The sequence below is a fragment of the Hemicordylus capensis genome, chromosome 1, assembly GCF_027244095.1.
Source record: "Hemicordylus capensis ecotype Gifberg chromosome 1, rHemCap1.1.pri, whole genome shotgun sequence".
Taxonomy (NCBI): domain Eukaryota; kingdom Metazoa; phylum Chordata; class Lepidosauria; order Squamata; family Cordylidae; genus Hemicordylus; species Hemicordylus capensis.
Window position 1 is genome coordinate 119,538,317 of NC_069657.1, and position 18,671 is coordinate 119,556,987.

Below are 18,671 nucleotides of genomic sequence, written 5' to 3' on the forward strand. Positions count from 1 at the left end.
GTCCTAGAAGCGGAGCTTTCTTTCTTTCTTTCTTTCTTTCTTTCTTTCTTTCTTTCTTTCTTTCTTTCTTTCTTTCTTTCTTGCTATTAAGGAAAATAATTTGGGCTTAAAGTGAGTAGAATATAGGGCACTAAGAGTTCTATGGCCAATTTCTCTAGGTCTAGAGCTATAGGCCTGTGTTTGCTGATGACACTTCCTTCATTTCCTGCTTTTGGTGCCCCACAGCAGTGACATGTGCATATTCAGAAAGTAGCACACATCTAGCTGAAGTATTCTTCTCAGGCATAATGGGCATGTGTGATTTTTCACATCTCCCAACCAGAAATATGGAAGGACTACTTTAAGGCACATGTGTGAGAAGGAGCATTGTGCCTAGGCTTTTCCATGATTAAACATGGAATATATTTTCCCCTGGAAATCTGTGAACTGGAGTGTGGCTTTCTAGCTGAATACAGAGTGGTTGATCTCTTACTATTTATCATCTGCTCTATAATAATATGTCAAGCTAATTTCCCCCTCTTTTGTTTTGTTTGTAATGGTGGTTCTCAAGGAAATTACTACTGATCTAATAGAGTGCTCATTGTTTTACAGGCTGTGCTTTTCAGATAGCTGTGTCCTTACAATTCTGAAACAAAAATCAATGGAATAAGTTATTTCTGTAATATATTTCAAAGTCCAAAGAGGATATTAAAGAATTGTCTGATATTATGACACCACCAACCGACATCCTTATTTATAGCTTAGTATACTATTTTCCTTGTATATTCAGTAATCCAAAAACCTTTGATTTAAGATGAGAGTTAAGATGCTTTACATTTTCACTCATACTCTAAAAAGACTGGGAATTGCAAGTTAAGGTGCCCATCTTAATCTCCACTATATTAGCTGTAAAGACTTTGTACAGTCTGGTATCTGAAGATAGCTTTAGGAATGAGGCTCCATGCACCCACATTTTGCCTTGATCAGAGATGCATCAGGCAGAAATTCATCAGGGACATCTCTAAGAAGTGATTAGGGAAACTGCACTTGTTAAAAGTCTGCATGGATGATGCATCTCTCTTCAATCCAATGTTCACCTGAAAGACCAAGGCAAAGTGTGGGTGCATGGAGCCTCATTTCCAGAAACCATTCCCACCCAGTGCCAACAAACTATTATTGTGGTGTAGCAGCCCTTGAACATGGAGGTTCTACATGACAGCCAGACCGCCTCATTTCTTAAGTATGGCCAAGTGACGTTTCCATATGTACTTGCAGTTTGGCTTTGATATAGAACCTCCGTGAGCCGTCTACAACAAAATGTTGGTTTCTTGGTGCTGGGTGGGAATGGTTTTTAGGATTTTCTTGAGGTTCCTTCTTTGGAACTTCCTAGCATGGGGGCCTTGGTCCCAATCATATACATTTTAACTCATAAGTAAGCTCCAGAGAAATAAATGGGGTTCCCCCCTTCTATGCTTTGCTGAATAGCTTGGAGGAAGGAAAAAAAGAGAACCCATATTGTTGCCTAGGATTTCTGCTGGTCCTAATCCCTATGTGTGCTTACTCAGAAGTAAGCTCCAGTGGAATCAATGGATTTACTTTCTAGTAACTTATTCCAAGCTTTGCTGATGGCCTTTGCTTTGCCTCTTTGGTGGGGGTGAGAGAAAGGGGGCAGAGGTAGGAAAACAAATGCCCATGAAAGGAAAGGAAGGGGAAGGAATGGTTGTTTAACTATACAAGTACCAGAGTGCTCATAGACTGTCCTTATTGGCACCTATGTTCACAACCAGGAAGTCACTCACTAGAAATTGCCAGGACTTGCCCCTCCAAACTTTGCTTCAGAATTATCAGAGGGCAGACTCAATTATGCTCTTAACTAACTTTTCCTTTGTTATTGTCCCTGTTATTATGGGGATTTTGAACAGTAATTACTAAAAAAAATTAATCAAAAAAAATCACTAGTTTGATGTCTTTCAAAGCAGCAAAAGGCACCAATCCCATATGGACCTGCATTTTGGGGAAATGCTAAAAAGACATCAAACATTTAAAAATATATATTATCTGTGATGAAAAAAAGGTCGCCAACCTCTTTAAACCTCTTTTTAGAAGCTACAAACTTAAACTGTTGTTTCTCAAGCCATTTTGCAATGGATTTGCACCAAATATGAAGGGGTGGTGTCTCTTGCCCTCAGTTGATGTGTGCATGATTTCAGGGGGGTTGGGTGGATACCTTTGATTTTATAAGCAATAGACTGTTCAGGGCTTATAGTGGCGGGATGTTGAAAACACTCCTCAATTTACATATATTTTGGCTCTTTCTTGGTTAATTAAGGAATGTTTAAAAACCTGTGGTGCTGAGTATTCTAGAGGCAAAATTGGTTTTATATATCCATTCAAGTAACTGTATGTAAAATTGCAGGCTAAGTAACATAAGAGTGATCCTCACTAAATATAGTAGGATTTACTTCTAAGTGAAATTTCATAGGATTGTACTGTTAGTCTTTATTCTGTCTAATAAAGAACAAAACTTGATAGCCAGCAATTCCTATCATGTAACAATTACTTGAAGCCTCGCTTTGAGGTGGCATTTACTGCATAGATGCCATTAATTGTCTGCTTTGAGTAAAGAAGAAGGATGCAATTCAGCAGTGCACATGCACTATATGCATTGGAGTTTACCCAAAGGACCAGGTTTGCAGACTGGTGGTGCTCATTGATCCAGCACTGTCACTAGAGGCTCAAGTGGCATTTGTGGCTCGGAGCACCTTTTATCAGTTTCGGCTGATACACCAGCTGCAATCTTACCTGGGCAGAGATAGCTTGCTTGGCCACAGTTACTCATGCTCTGGTAACTTCTGGCTTAGACTACTGCAATGTGTTGTACATGGGCTGTCTTTGAAAAAAGTCTGGAAACTGCAGCTGGTATAAAATAGGGCTGCAAGATTATTAACTAGGACTGGATGTTTTGAGTATATTACGCCAGTGCTTCATTAGCTGTACTGCCTCCCAGTCTGTTTCCAGGCCCAATTCAAACTGCTGGTTTTAAGCTTTAAAGCCCTAAATGGCTTGGGATTGGGTTGCCTGAGAGAGCGCCTTGCCCCATATGTCCCAACCCGGACCTTAAGATCTTCTTCAGAGGCCAGATGAGGTCAGGCAGGTGCTTCCTAGGGAGAAGGTCTTTCCGGTGGTTGCACCCCGTTTATGGAATAGTCTCCCCAGTGAGGTTCGCCTAGTTTCATCACTTTGATCTTTTATATGCCTGGTAAAGACCTTTTTGTTCACTCCGGCCTTGTAAATTTTTATGTTCTGATTTTCAGATTTAATTTGATGTTATTTTTAACTCATTTTAAAATGAATTTTTAAAATACTTTGTATTGCATTCTCTATTTTCTTGTCTCTCTTTTTGTCTTTTATGATTTAATGTATTATGTGTTTCTATTGTGTGTTTTAATCCTGTGTTGTGAACCTCCCAGAGAACAATTTGTTATGGGGGAGGCTAACAAATAAGTTTTTATTATTGTTGTCGGGGTTATTTATTTATTTATTTATTTTATCATCATTATCATTACTACTACTACTACTAAAAGACAGAGATGTAGGTGTAAAAGTGATGTTAACAGTTTGACAAGGGTGTTTCTGTTTGATTTTGTGAATGACCTCACAGTATGTTCTGGAAAAACCTGGAGCAAAATTGCTACTGTCCAACCAGTGTTGTGCTTCATTTTTGGCACTGTTAAAAAGCATGAAATTGAGAGTTTACCCCAAGATTAGAACCAGATTGGGGTGAATTTTCGGATATGTGAAAATATCCCTAATGTTTATGTTTCAGCAATGGCCATGTTTAGTTTGCATGCAAGAGAAAAGAGCAGCAAGTGAATAACATACATGTTTTTGAACACAGAATTTTCACTTGGTCTGTGTTCATCCTTCTGATTAGATGTATTCTGGGCTAATGGTTATGCTCTTCTTTTACAGCTTGTACAAAGGATCAATTCTATCTATAGTGCAAAAAGAGGGAAAAAAAGATTAAAGAAGCTTTCAATGTCCAATATTGAAACAGCATCACTAAGAGGTATACTGTAGAAACATGTTGGTTTACTGAAGGAATATTGAACTTCTGCCTATCATAGTAGCTTTGTCACTCGGCAACTGTTGCTCTGCAATGCAGGAGTTAATGTATGGAGTTGCAGAATACTTGATACTGTCTCCAGTGCTTTTTAACATCTACATGTTGCCACTGGGAGAGATCATCAGGAAATTTGGTGGCACCCAAATCTGTTTCTCCATATCAACTTCATCAGGGAATGGCATTACCTCCCTAAATACTTGCCTGGAGGTGGTAATGAGCTGCATGAGGGATAACAAACTGAAACTGAATTCAAATAACACAGAGGTACCGACTGTGGGGGATCAGAACCTGAGAGATGGTTTAGATCTGCTTGTTCAGGATGGGGAACGGAACACAAATTTTGTTTTGTGCACATCTCTAATATGTGCTGGTATAACAAACAGTGGCTAGTCTTAATGGTTCTATCCTGTGTCAGGGGCATGATCCTAGTCCTACTGCTGGTGCAAAGCAAGCTGTCTGCTCTTACTAACTTTGGTATAGCTGCTCCTTGCCCTTACTGCAACAGAGCTGTGTGCCTACTGAAGAGCTATATGAAGACACACATCATTTTCTTGAATTGCCTGACAGCCACACTCTATGAATGGGTCATGGTTTGGCAGTCTCTATGGTATAATGCCTTATAGATTTCTGCTCAGTTAAGCTTTTAGAGAGACTGTTCTCATTGACTTCCCTGATGTCATACATTCTCCTTTCAATATCTAAAATAATTTGGGTGGAAAATATTGAACTAGATTTTAAAATGTTACCTAATCAGTGTGAGATTTTACCTCCAAACTATTTTTCTGATGCTAATCCAATATTTCCATAAGCACAAATAATTTCTGCATAGATATCCCCTAACCAAATAGTCTGCTAAGTAAATCCCTTTCAGAATATGCATGACACAAGAGGAGGCAATTTTGCTAACTTAAGTAACAAGAGCAAGTCTGATCTTTTCTTTATCAGCAGAATTCTTATATTTTTTGCAGATGAGAACAGTGAGAGTGAAAGCGATTCAGACGACAGGTTTAAAGGTGAGAGGCTCAACCTGGTTTATTTTCTAGTCACTAAAAAAACCATGCAGCTTCCTGCTGAAGCAGCACTCTGCTGATGTACTCCCATCACTGTTCCCTCTAAGTTGCATGCATACAAATCTCCAGGCTTCTGTGCAGCAGTTTCTGGTGGGCGTGCAGTCTCTGCTGTGCCCGCCGCCTCCCATCTGTCTGGCATCCCATTTCCCCCTCTCCACGGCTGGGAAGCATTGCCCTATTTCCCTCTCCCCCTCTCCCCAGCCAGACCTCCTCCCCCCCCAGGTTGTTTCCACTTCCAGTTCCAGCTGCAGATCTCACGAGACTTCCATCGAGATCTACAGACGGATCCAGAGAAGGAGGGAGGAAGGAGGACAGGAGGCGGCGGCGGTTCCCCCCTGGCAGCCCAGAGAGACCAGCAGAATGTCAAAGGGGGGCCCTGGGGGCAGGGGATAGTGCTGCCAAAGTAGGCAGTTCAGGCACCCCCAGGGGCGGAGCCACCATTGGGCCAACAGGTTCAAAGAACCTGGGCCGGTGACCAATCAGGAGCCACGAGAGCAGCCCCAACACGCCCCCCGCGTCTGACGTCAGACACGGGGGCGGTAGCTTCTCTCCCGAGCAGGGGCTGCGCGGCCCCTTCAGGAGTTAGTTAGGCTGGCGCTGCGTTTGCAGCGCCAGCCAGGAGCAGCTCTTCCCTGCAAAGGCAGGGAAGAGTCGCTCCTGGCTGTGCGCTGCAAACGCAGTGCCAGCCTAACTAGCTCCTGAAGGGGCAGCGCAGCCCCTTCAGGAGCTAAGACTGGTGCTGTGTTCGCAACGCATCCCAGGAGCGGCTCTTCCCTGCAGGGAAGAGCCGCTCCTGGGCTGTGCTGCGAAAGCAGCACCAGCCTTCTTCTAACTGCCGAAGGGGCCGCACGGCCCCTTCAGCAGTTACAACTGAGCTGAGTCTCAAATGGAGCCTCAAGGCTCTGTTCGGGAGCCAGGCCACCCCACCCCCACCCCCCGCATCTGACGTCAGACGCGGGGGGGTGGCTATCCCCTGCGTCTGACGTCAGATGCAGGGGCAGGGCTATCGGGGCACCCGCCGCGGCCGCACGCGGGTCACCAGCGGGCTAGCTACGCCCCTGGGCACCCCCCTACTCTGCATCACACTACTGTGTTTGCACCTGTGCAGAGCCACATTTCAGACCGTTCTAGAGCATTACTTTATATGGATTTTTTGGTGAAATATTGAAATGTGGAAATAGTTACTCTGTGTGAGGAAATGTGAGGGAAAACTCGCCTGGAAAAAAAAAATCTCAGCTAGGAGTTCTTTGTCTAACAGCTGAATTCTGAATTTCTGAAAACTGTAAAAAATTGTAACAGATGTCAAATGTTTCAGTCCCAAAATTTTAGAATACAAAGGGTCTGAGAATAATCACTGGATATTTTTCACAGAATGATGTTTACATAAGGCACATACTCCACTGACTATAGATTAACTTACCTCACAGGGTTGTTGTGAGGACAAAAATAAGCATGTGCACTGCTCTGAGCTCCTCGGAGGAGGAAGAGCGGGATATAAATGTAATAATAAATAAATAAATATTAGTTACCTTTTAGCAATAGCACTTAGCAATAGCACTTACATTTCTATACCGTTCTATAGCCGGAGCTCTCTAAGCGGTTTACAATTATTTAGCATTTTGCCCCCAACATTCTGGGTACTCATTTTACCGACCTCGGAAGGATGGAAGGCTGAGTCAACCTTGAGCCCCTGGTCAGGATCGAACTTGTAACCTTCTGGTTACAGGGCGGCAGTTTTACCACTGCACCACCAGGGGCTCTTTATCACCTTTAGCTACCTTTTCACCCAAGGGGCAATTTCTATAAGTGAAAGGAACATAAGAATTCGGCTACAGCCCCCCATGCCACATATCACACTCTTTCTGAGGGTCCCCAGCCCTCAGAATGGACTTTTCACAGGTTTGATGTAGGTGACTACAGTGGGAAAGAGAAGCAGGAAAGCCTTATCCTGCAAGTGAAACACTGCTCATGGTTCTTTGGATGCAACCTTCGGCTAGCATTTGTCTAAAATAAGTCCTTATTCTAAAACTTTAGCCAATAACAGTATGCCAGTATGATTATCACCGTATTAAAGATTGGGAAGCACGGGGCACTGAAGTGTGAAATACTATAACTTGCTAAGACCATACAGAAAGCTCCTAGTTAAGTTAAGATTCACACAAAAGATTTCCTAAGATCATAGGACATTCTCCTAATGCAGGTCATGTTATACCATCGTTTGACTATGGAGCAGTTTAAATAAAATACATGGAAAACCAATGTGAGGCCTGAAGGACTGCTTTTCTTCTTCTTCTTTTTTGCATTGGTTGATATAGTATGTATTTTTAAAGAAACAAATCAAAAAATGAGAGGGTTTTGGAGTTACTAGGCACAGTTCTTCTCTCTAGCTGTCTTTGCTGCCATGGCAATGCCATTGCCATTACTGTCTAGCAGTCTAGTCCATCAGTTCTTTGGCCAGTAAATCTGTTTTTATGGAATTATTTCCCAACATAGTGCCAGATTTTACTTTTATTCCAGTGAATTTTCTGGCCTTAGGTTGATGGAGATTTCTGCGGTGTTTGTAATTTGAGGTACAGCAGAAACAGATGGATAAAACTGCAATGTGTTGCTGCTGGTTCTATGGGCGATGATGATGATGATGATTAGTAAGTGTATTATATTTTTCTCAAATTTAATAAACCAATGGATTCTTGCAGTGGCTTACAGAAAATTAGAAAAATATAAAAATTCAGCATAAAATCTATATATAATTAAAACTATCATATAACAGTAAAATATCCCCTGGTACAGCTTCAGCCAATAGTTGATGAAAACAATTCTGTCTAAGCAGATAAAACTTTCTACAACAGAAAAAAAAAACTTAACATATTTTCAGAAGGTTAGAAATGGGAGCATCTCATTTTCCCAGTGTGGAGCATTACTGCTAAAATGAAAATGCAGTAAAAGTCCCTGCAAAAAGAAGATGGCGTCAAGGATGGAAGAACCCCATGCCAATTTCTTGCTTTGGGGTACTAGAATATGATGCCCATGTTGTGATGCAGTTGGAAATGAGCACAGAACTAATGTAGGTACCATGTGTCTTGTAGGGAACTAGAAGTTCAGGAAAAATGCCTGCTCAATGTCCCCGAACATCTGCTTGCTGAGTAGCAATCAGAATTCTCCAATTCCCAGTTATTGGTATGCAAATTTACTTGCTTTGTGAGCAAACCCAAACCTTACTTCAGTGTGCAAAGTCAGAAAATGCAAATGATTTCATCACTTAAAATTTCTGTCATTTAATGGATGAAGGATATTGACTGTTTTTATGTCATTTGTTCATGACTGTGAGCTAATTTTGCACCCGTTTGTTAACTAAGTGTACAGATCATTATAGTTTACAGAGTCTGCTATACTAGCTGTTATGCAACCGACTGAGAACTCTATATTGTTGTAATAGATTAAGTAACTTTCTTTTGGACAACTTCTCCAATTTCTCATCTTGAAAAGGCTTTCATTTATATGGAAAATAAAAATGTGTGGAATCAAAAGTGTACATGCTTGGGGTTAACATCCCAGAAGACCCACAGAGTCCTGCAAGACTGTGGTCAAAACACAGACTGCCAACTAATGCTCCTTGCTTCTTTTGTAACACTAGCTCACACCCAGCGCCTTGTCCACATCCAGTCAATGCTGAAGAGGGCCCCTAGTTACCGGACCTTGGAACTGGAACTGATTGAGTGGCAAGAACGTGAATTGTTTGAGTATTTTGTGGTAGTTTCCCTTAGGAAGAAGCCCTCTAAAAATACCTATCTCCCTGAAGTCACATATCAGTTTCCAAAGGTAAAAGTAAGAACTTTATTATTTCCATATTTCATTATTATTTGTTGTTTCATTATTTTTTATGAAATTATTTCATTATTTTTTCATCTATGGTTACCATGGTAACTTGCATTGTTCATAATCTAATACAAAAATCATTGTAAATGCATGTGTCCTAGGGAAAGAGGAGACGGACTTACTGCTATATTTTGCTTCCTAATGTCTGTTCTAAATACTTTTCTCAAAACAATTCCACTTCAGAAAGGCCTTGAAATGTTCTTGAAAGAGAGTTGGATTCAGTGAGTTTTCAGTGGGAAAGGACTTCTATAACTCTGGAGTGACTGACTGAGTGACTGACCAGTTCAGCGCCTCCTTAGGGAAGTAACAAACTAACTTGGGTGCCCACATTTGAACCGGTTCAGTGGGGCAGGGATCGGTTCCTTTAAAAAGCAGGTAAGCAGGTCCTTACCTGCTCCTCCGCCTCCCTACCGCTTTTCCAGACACAGCGCCCACTTTCCAAAAGGCTGCGCATGGTTGTAACACTGTTCCCAGCAGCTTGTGCATGGTGTCGACCCAGGGTATTTGAGAGAATGTCTTTTTCACTATGAGCCCATTGTGATCATCTGGAGAAGTTCGTCTGCAGTTGCCACCAGCTCATATGGTGGCTACACAGGGACAGGCCTCATCTGTTGCCACCCCAAGACTTTGGAATGCACTCTCTGCTTAAACAAGAGCCTTCCCATATCTGACAACTTTTAAAAAGTCTCTAAAGACACATTTATTTACCCAAGCTTTTTAACTAGATGTGGATTAAAGTTGTTTTATGGTTTTAATTTCTGTTTTAATTTCTTTTATGTTGCTGTAAACCTCCCCGAGATGGAAGTTTGGGACAGTCTACAAATATGATAGTTATATAAAAAGATAAATATGCAAAAAGACAGTGTAAACAATTGAAAATTAAATAAGGTATTGCCATATTAGATCAAGAGCACAGAAGATATAAAATAGACAAGTCTATATCTATGGCTTTTCAAGATAAAACATCATTTTCCTCTCCTTTAATTAATTAGTATACTGTATTAAGTTTATGTGGAAAGGGATCATAATTCCCAGTGTTGACTGCAAAAGACTAGGCTCTGCTGATGCTGATTTCTTCAACTGCAGCTAGAAAGACCAACGAAGCAAGTCCGTGAAGCAGAAGAACGGCTCAAGGCTATCCCCCAGTTTTGCTTTCCAGATGCCAAAGACTGGAACCCAGTGTCAGAATACAACAGGTAAACCATACTGCTAGCAGCTCCAAAAATGGATTACATGGGCTGGCCAAACTTCCATAATGTTTTATCTTAAGCTCAGTGATGATTGTTAAGTGAAATGTTTCTCCAAAACTCCATAATATTTTGCCAGTATCTTGTCTGGTACTGGCAAAATTGCCCCTGTTCTTGCCCCTTTTGACCACTGCCTGCAAATGTCCTTTGCTCACTGTTGGGGCAGAACAGTAGGGCCATTGCTTATGTCAAAAAGGAACTGAATATTGGCCATTTTTGGACTAATTGCCTTTGTTTATTTAATTTCTGTTATACTTTTTATCTTTCTACAAATGCTGATTGCAGACAAAAAATGCCGACAGCAGAAAAATTGGGACATTTCATTTTTCCAAGGCATTCTGTTGCAAATAGATGCTCTGGAATGGAACTGCTGAGCTAGAATTCATCAACAAATTAAATTCTACTAGCTGGGCCAGGCGCAGAGCATCTGAACCTCTAACCACCCACCCGCCGCCGCCGCCGCCACCCACCACCCACCGCCGTTTGCACCCCACCATTGTTTCCTCTTCCCCTCGCTTGCATGCCTGCTTCTTCCTCCCCCCTTCATCCTTTTCCTGCCCGCCCTCCAGCTTTTTCCTTTCCCTCCCCTCCTGCCTGCCAGCTTCTTCCTCCCTGCCCACCCCCACTGCCAGCTTCTTCCTCCTCCCTTTCATCCTTTCCACACCTGCCTTCCGGCTTCTTCCTTTCCCTCCCCCCCACTTCTTGCTTTCCTTCTCCACCCGCCGGCTTCTTCTTCCCCACGCATCACCCGCCCGACCTCGCCACCATGTTGTCGCCATTAACTGCCACCATTTCCCCCACCCCGCCTGTCCCGTGGCTATCCAGCAGCTCTCTGAACTCTCGCAAGAGCTGCCACACGTGGGATTAGCCATGGGTATGTCTTAGAGAATTAAATATATAGAAGATTCCATTTACACTTGTACAGTTCTTATTGTGTTTGTGTCACTCCAGGTTTTCAAATTATCATAGTGTAGCTAGAAAGGTGGCCTTATCACCAGTATCTGCTGTAGTGAATACGTGAGTCTGTTGTATAGGTTTGGGCTCTGCATGGAAATGTGATAGACCTCCTGTTATCCCATATATTTTTTGCCTTTTGAACCCCTCTGCTTACCAAGTTTCATATGTTTCTGTCCACTGAGGGTAACACTAGGGATGTGCATGAGCTGTTCGTGCAGTCCCTTGTGGGGCAGAGACGGGTGTCTTTAGCAAACAGGTGAGGAGCTCCTTACCTGCTTTCCCCCACCTGCTCTTGTTTTAGAAACAGTCACGCGGGGCTACAGCGTTCAGTCCCAATCAGCTTCAGCCTGCAAATGGCCAGCACATGTGCACCCTGGTCACTTGCATGCTGATTCCGATTGGGACTGCAGGAAGGGATGCTGCAGCCCCACATGGCTGTTTCTAAAAAAAAGCGCTGGTGGGCAAAAAGTGGTGGGAAGGGGCAAGCAGGTAAGGAGCTCCTTAACTCTTTCTTAAAGGCACCCCCCTCCCCACCTGTCAAGACGGTTCAAATGCCAGCATTTGAACAGATTCTGCGCTTTGGGAAGGGAACACCGAACTTGTTTGTGCACACCCCTACATAACACTTCTGAGTTCTGCTGGAGTATATTCTGGTCCAAGAAGCTTATGCTGCAATAAAATTGCTAGCCTTTAAAGTGCCACTGGAGTCTTTGTTGTTTTAGAACATATACAGTGTCCTCTGCTCTGCCTTAACAGGGCAGTATCTAGACTAAATTGGTCATGACTAAGTCCGATTGAAATTAATGAGGCTTAAGTTAGTCCTGACTAACTTGTCTCAGTGATTTAAATGTTGCTTAGTCATGATTAACTACTCTGAATGTTGCCTGGTGCTGATAAATCTCACTACTAACACTGGGATGCAAAAGTTATTTGTCTGATGTGGATGGTATAAGCAGAAATACTTGCTAGCTGCTGTGACTTAATGGCAATTGTCTGCCAGTTTTGGTATAAAAATGAGTCCATAATGGGGCTGAGATCCTAGGGACTTGGAAGCAATCTAGAATAGTTGTTATACCTAAGCAAGCCACAGACCCCTCATCCCTGGGATCTTATTGCCCCATAGCATTATTGAACCAGGACTTTTCATCACTGAATATATTTCTGAGGACCAAACAGGCTTCAAGCCCAACCGACAAAGAGCTAATGCAGTTAGAGTGCTCAGTGTAATTCATTATGGAAACAATAGCAAAACACCTATTGCTCTTATGTCTTTAGATGCTTTTAAAGCATTTGACACCTTGGAATGGCTGTTTTTAGTCAAGCTATTGAACAAACGCAATTTTGGGGATAAATTCTTAACAGTCATTAAACAATTATATGCTAAATCAGAGGCAATTATACACACGGATTATCTATATTCAAAACCAATCAAGCTACACTGAGGCACGAAGCAGGGTTGCCCCTTTCCCCCAATGCTCTTTGCCATTGCAGTTGAAGTATTAGCTGACTTATTTTAAAATGACACAAAAATTAAGAAAGCAAGAGTAAACAACAGTTAACTATACAGGCACCCAAATAAGGGTGGATTCGGGGTCCCCAAACTTTAGCTTTATTTTGATGCCTTCCAACTGAAGCAACTTATTCATATCATTCAAAATGATCAGGTGCTCCCATGGGTTTCTGTTGACCTTTCCTCAGAAGCTCAAACAATTTGAACTCTTCCCTTTAAACAGGTCACTGAAGCTAAATTATCAGGGTGACCTTCTTGGCTATCACATTGAGAATCTGGCGTCCCTGGGTTAAGAAATTGGCACCATCCACTTCACCACTCTTCCCTATTCTAGATCACCCTGTATTTGCAGACCCAAGCAAATATCAACAATATGAGCTGGTCTTGTGGTAGCAAGCATGACTTGTCCCCATAGCTAAGCAGGGTCTGTCCTGGTTGCATCTGAATGGGAGACTTGATGTGTAAGCACTGCAAGATATTCCCCTCAGAGGATGAAGCCGCTCTGGGAAGAGCAAAAAGGTTTCAAGTTCCCTCCCTGGCTTCTCCAAGATAGGGCTGAGAGAGATTCCTGCCTGCAACCTTGGAGAAGCCGCTGCCAGTCTGTGAAGACAATACTGAGCTAGATAGACCAATGGTCTGACTCAGTATATGACAGTTTCCTATGTTCCTATGGGAGTCAAACGGGGATTTACAGAGTGAGGGACATTACTGACAAAGGAAAGCCAGTCAAGTCAAGTTTATTTACGGTCAAAGACCAGAATTCAAAACATATGAACAAATAAGAATCAACAGTGTTTACAGTAGTTTGGTATAATGTCTCAGCATAACAAATAAACCCCACGTTACATGAGCTGGTCTACTATCTGATGCCTAACCTTCCTAGCCACCACACAGGACTTTACAACATTAGTCGTTATCTCCTTCTTCTGACCAGAAAGCAAGTAATTAACATAAAATATGTCTGTAAGCCCTGGATAATCGACCAATAGCGGAGCAATAAATTGTTGATGAAAGTCCATGTAAAGGGAACAGTAAAGTAAAATGTGAAAAATTGATTCCCAATCTCCAGAATCACACAGGCACAGTCTCTGTTCTATAGGAATCCTTCTGAACCTACCCTCCAAATCAGCCGAAGGTAATACATTAATACAGGGTTAACGTGAACATCCTGTGATATTTAGCAATTGTAAGTTTATCTAAATAACCCTCAGGTTTGTTGTTATAGGGCTGTAGCCCACCAAAAAAACTTCCTTGGGGATTAAAGACCAATCAATTTGTGCCTCCATATCATATATTCATTGTTTCGTGCCAATCTCACATGGATGAATCCCATCTTCAGCAGGACATCTAAGCTAAAGCCATAAAGGCTTAGTTTACAAAAGACTGACGATTTCCAACAGGAGTTAAAACTATCCATAACAGTAAGATGAGCAAGGCCTGTAGGAAAGAAATGTAACTTCAGCCAGTAACTTAAAATGAAAAGCCACTCTAGGAATACCGGCTTCCCGCCTCAGGATCATGTTTGGGACGCATCTAGGGGTCTGCAAAATAGATCTTAAAAACTTTGTCTGAACGACCTCTAAAGCTGCAAAATTAGCATACGGACCCAATTGCGATCCGTACAACATCTGAGGGCAGGATTTAGCTAAAAATAATTTAAGTGCTGCTGGAACAAATTGAGCACCCCCCTGATGAAAATAGGATTGAATAGCTGTTGACATTTTTTGTGCATTTTCAGTGACATACTGCAGATGTGCTCTACGTCTCGCAGAGGCCTGGAAAACAACACCTAGGTATTTTGTCATTGAAAATCTTATATGCTACCAAAGAATCTACACTCAGAACACTTCAGAAACAACAAAACCCAGTACCCCATGGGTTAGCAACCCATGGGGGTGGTTAGCACCCTCTGTGCACTACACCACCACTCACTCTGGGCCACCCCAGCACCCCACAAGTAGTTATAAGGTTTTTCTCCATAGGGAAGAATGGAGGTTTCAGCAGCCCCATAACTGCACTTGGGGGGTGCTGGGTTGGCCCAGAGCGAGGGTGCCAACCACCCATGGGTTAGCAACCCATGGGGTAGTGGGGTCTGTTGTTTCTGAAGTGTTCTGAGTGTAGATTCTTTGGTAGCATATAAGATTTTAATGACAAATCATGAATTCAATCTCATCGCTAACCTTAAAGACACATAAACTTCAAAAATCACTTTAAAATCAGCCCTTCGCCCAATTCCTTTCAAATAATTCTGATAGCTTCCTTGCCCCCCCCCTTGGGAACTACCACCCACCACACTCCAATCTAGGACACCCCTTTCTCCCCAACATGAAGCTATACACTTGCTGCAATCCTTATTATTCCCTATGAGGAATTCAAAAATACTTTAAAAATTCACCAATAATCAGAGGAGTGTCAGATTGCCTTGGGATTTTTTGTATAGTAGGTACCCCTGGGTGCCTACCACCCACCCCACATTTGTGCTCCTAGATGCTCCACAATAGGGGATATGGGCTGATTCGGGTCCCATTATACCCTATGAGAAAAATAATTAAAAATATTTCAAATATTCATAAAAAATCATAACGGTGTCCAATTGCTTCAGGGTTTGGGTGGTTGTTGGAACCCCTGGGTGCTCCACAATAGGGAATAATGGGCTGGTTTGATTCTCATTATACCCTATGAGAAAAAAATAAAAATAAAATTCAAAAATTCATTAAAAATTGTACGAATGTCTGATTGCATTGGGGTTTGGGTGGTAGGTACCCATGGGTGCCAGATACCATCCCCTCATGTTTGGAGGTTCAAACCAGTTCAAACTGGTTCGAACCAGTTCAAATCAAACCACCCCTAGTTTGATTCAAATTCGAACCTGCAGCTCAAACCTGATGGCTGGTTCGGTTCGAATTCGAACCAATGAACCACCCTGGTTCAAATTCGAACAGGTTTGAGTTTGAACCGGTTTGCACATCCCTATTGGTGGATGGAAGGATGAATTAGCTATATAATCTACAATAGGATTGATATAATAATTGAAGAGAGCTGGAGCCAGAATACAGCCTTGCCTCACTCCCCGATAGGTGGGGATTTCTTTAGTGAGATTTCCAGCAGAGCTACAGCAGACCTTCAGACATGAATTCCTAGGTAGCTTATAAATCAAAAGAAGCAAATGACTGTCAATTGTAGAATTTACTAACCTCTCCTATAACCTATCTCTTGATATTGAATCAAAAGCTGATTTAAAATCAATAAAGGCAGCATAAAGAGTAGAGTGAGATCGATTACAGTATTTCTCTGCTAGGTGCTGTAAAACTAATGCTTGATCAATAGTAGAATAACTGGCCCTGTCTGCTCATCAGCTAATATCTTTTCTTTGTCCATTCAATCTTTAAGTTTGGTAAGCAGATGAAATGCATACCTCTTACCAATAACATTGAGAAGACTGATGGGACAATAATTTGATGGCAAATGCCTTTTGCCTCTCATATATAGGGATAACAATCTCCATTCCCCAATCAAAGGGGGGCAAAGCCATCTGATCAATAGTTGTAAAAAGAAAGGCTAGTACAGGTAGCCACCAACCCAAGTTATACTTGATGGCTTCTACCGGTAGATTATCAGAGCCAGGTGCCTTTCCAGTTTTAAACTGATCAACTATCATAGAAATTTCTGTACATGTAACTGGAGCCCATTTGGGTAGTGTGTTAGGATACAGCTCCAGTTCTATTTGTGTAGATACTGAAACCGATCCCTCCCTAGCATATATAGTTCGGAAATAATCAATCCATTCACCAGCAAAAATAAGAAAACATGGTGGAGAAGGTCTAAAAGTGGGATGGGATGTTACTAAAGACCAAAACATAGATGAATTTTTGGCCTGTGCTGCAAAAATAAGCCGTTGCCAATTTAGCCTATTAGCACGGGCGGAATTATGATTAGGCAAGGGGAGACAGTTGTCTGGGGACCCCACTGCCTGGAGGCCCCCCCCGAGACACCTCACATGACTCCCCATTGCCCCCTACCCAGCCCCAAGGCCCCTCAGCCACTTGCCCTGTTCACCCTCTCTCCTGCTTGTCCTCCTGGCCGGCAATCTCCTTCTTTTCCCACCTCTTAGCTGATCGACGGGTGGGCAGGGCTTTTAGAGCGGCCTCCATGTAGGCCTCGCTGAAGCCTGAACCTGAGTAGGCCGGCAGGCCCCAAGCAAGCAAGGAAGGAGGCAGGCAGAGTGGCCACCGCAGTTCTCTGCAACAGACCCTCTGCCCAGGCCAGCCAGCCCAGTCTTTGCCAGGTAGAATGTGCATTCCTTTTTGTGGTCCCCCCCCCAGATATATAGGGATCTGCTTGCCATAGGGTTTTGATATGGGGTGGGGGAAGACTGAGAAGTCTTTGAATATTTAATTTAAAACAGATTGGAAAATTTGCTGGCTTAAAAAAAAAGCTATCTAAAAAGTCCGATAAGTGGCTTGTTTCATGGCAGAAAATTACAAAATCTTCTGGAACAAACAATTTTATATATTTTCATTCATTCGTTCATTCATTCATTCATTCATTCATTCATTCATTTATAAATGCACTTATGTTCAAGTTGTTTTGCAACCCAGAAGGTCTGAGTGAGAACTGTGAAAGCATTTGTTGTGCTTTTATTTTTCTTGTGTGTGAACTGCTCTCCAATAACTCGCAGGGGCTTCAGGGTAAATCTGGCCAACATGTGAATGCAGCACCTCCATTCCAGAGGAGCTGTGTGTTAAAGGGCTTTAAAAGCCTCGTGTGAAAAACCTCCTGGAATCAAACTTTACTGAATTTGTTCAGAATTCTGAGAAAATATACATAGGCTCACACTGCATGGTTGAAAGTCTCCTTTGCTAATCTGCAGCGGGGGGCCCATTTTAATAATTAGTGTTTCTAGTGTGTTCTAGGCATTACAAGTAGCACAAATATATAGTATTCAATGTTTTTTTTGTTTGTTTTTTTACATTTTATATCTTGCTCTTCCTCCAAGGAGCCCAGAGCAGTGTACTACATACTTAAGTTTCTCCTCACAACAACCCTGTGAAGTAGGTTAGGCTGAGAGAGAAGTGACTAGCCCAGAGTCACCCAGCAAGTATCATGGCTGAATGGGGATTTGAACTCGGGTCTCCCTGGTCCTAGTCCAGCACTCTAACCACTACACCATGCTGGCTTTCTCTCTATATCACTATATATTGTGCAGTGTGTCTTTGTGTATTCAGTGAAATGTATTTCCAGGCAACATACTTATTTTGAAATATCAGACTTAAATCCTTGGGAGTCTGGGATGTGCAGAAGCCCTGGACTTTGAGCGGGGCGGGGGGAGCATTTTAAAATCTCGTCTCTGGGCCCACTCCAACCTTGCTATGCCCCTGCCTATTAGCCTCCCTTTTTTTCCTTGCAAGTAAAGTTTTATAAGATTTATCTCTCTCAGTTAGTTCCTGAGAGGAAAGCTGCTTAGAGTTACACCTGTATAAGTTATAATAATTAACAAGATCAATCTTTGCCTTATGGCATTCCTAATCAGACCACACTTGGGAAGATCTGGCGTGGGGCTTAGTATTTATCGAATAAGCTGAAGTTAAAATCAGATAAAGAGACCATATTAAACTATTATAATTTTCCAGCGAGGTATCATTATCTACATTATCTATTATCCTGGCATGAATCAGCATACAGAGCTCAGAGATTAAATGCTGAGAGACACATTTATCCAGCTGAGGAGACCGTTTAAGATGCCTGGGGCGAGATTCATCAGCTAATTCCAAGTGATTGTCTATTTTAAATTTATCCAACAGAGGTATTAAAAGTCAAGAGATAGATACATAGTCAATCAGTGAGGGTCTGCTGCCTGCCCAATGGGAATATTTCGCTGGGTAATGGTCCTCTGAAGCTCCATTAAG

The 18,671-nt window shown here is 42.3% G+C and overlaps 1 protein-coding gene across 13 annotated transcripts in view; it reads left to right on the top strand.

Annotated features, from left to right (window-relative positions):
* The window catches only part of DENND2B (DENN domain containing 2B), a 300,704-nt gene that overhangs the window by 220,063 nt on the left and 61,970 nt on the right, over positions 1-18,671 (top strand). For all 13 annotated transcript variants that reach the window (XM_053271120.1, XM_053271139.1, XM_053271128.1 and 10 more), the window contains 4 exons: positions 3,952-4,048; positions 5,074-5,118; positions 8,810-8,994; positions 10,138-10,247. In XM_053271120.1, the coding sequence (XP_053127095.1) occupies positions 3,952-4,048; positions 5,074-5,118; positions 8,810-8,994; positions 10,138-10,247 (437 nt within the window). The remainder of the gene's footprint in view (positions 1-3,951; positions 4,049-5,073; positions 5,119-8,809; positions 8,995-10,137; positions 10,248-18,671) is intronic.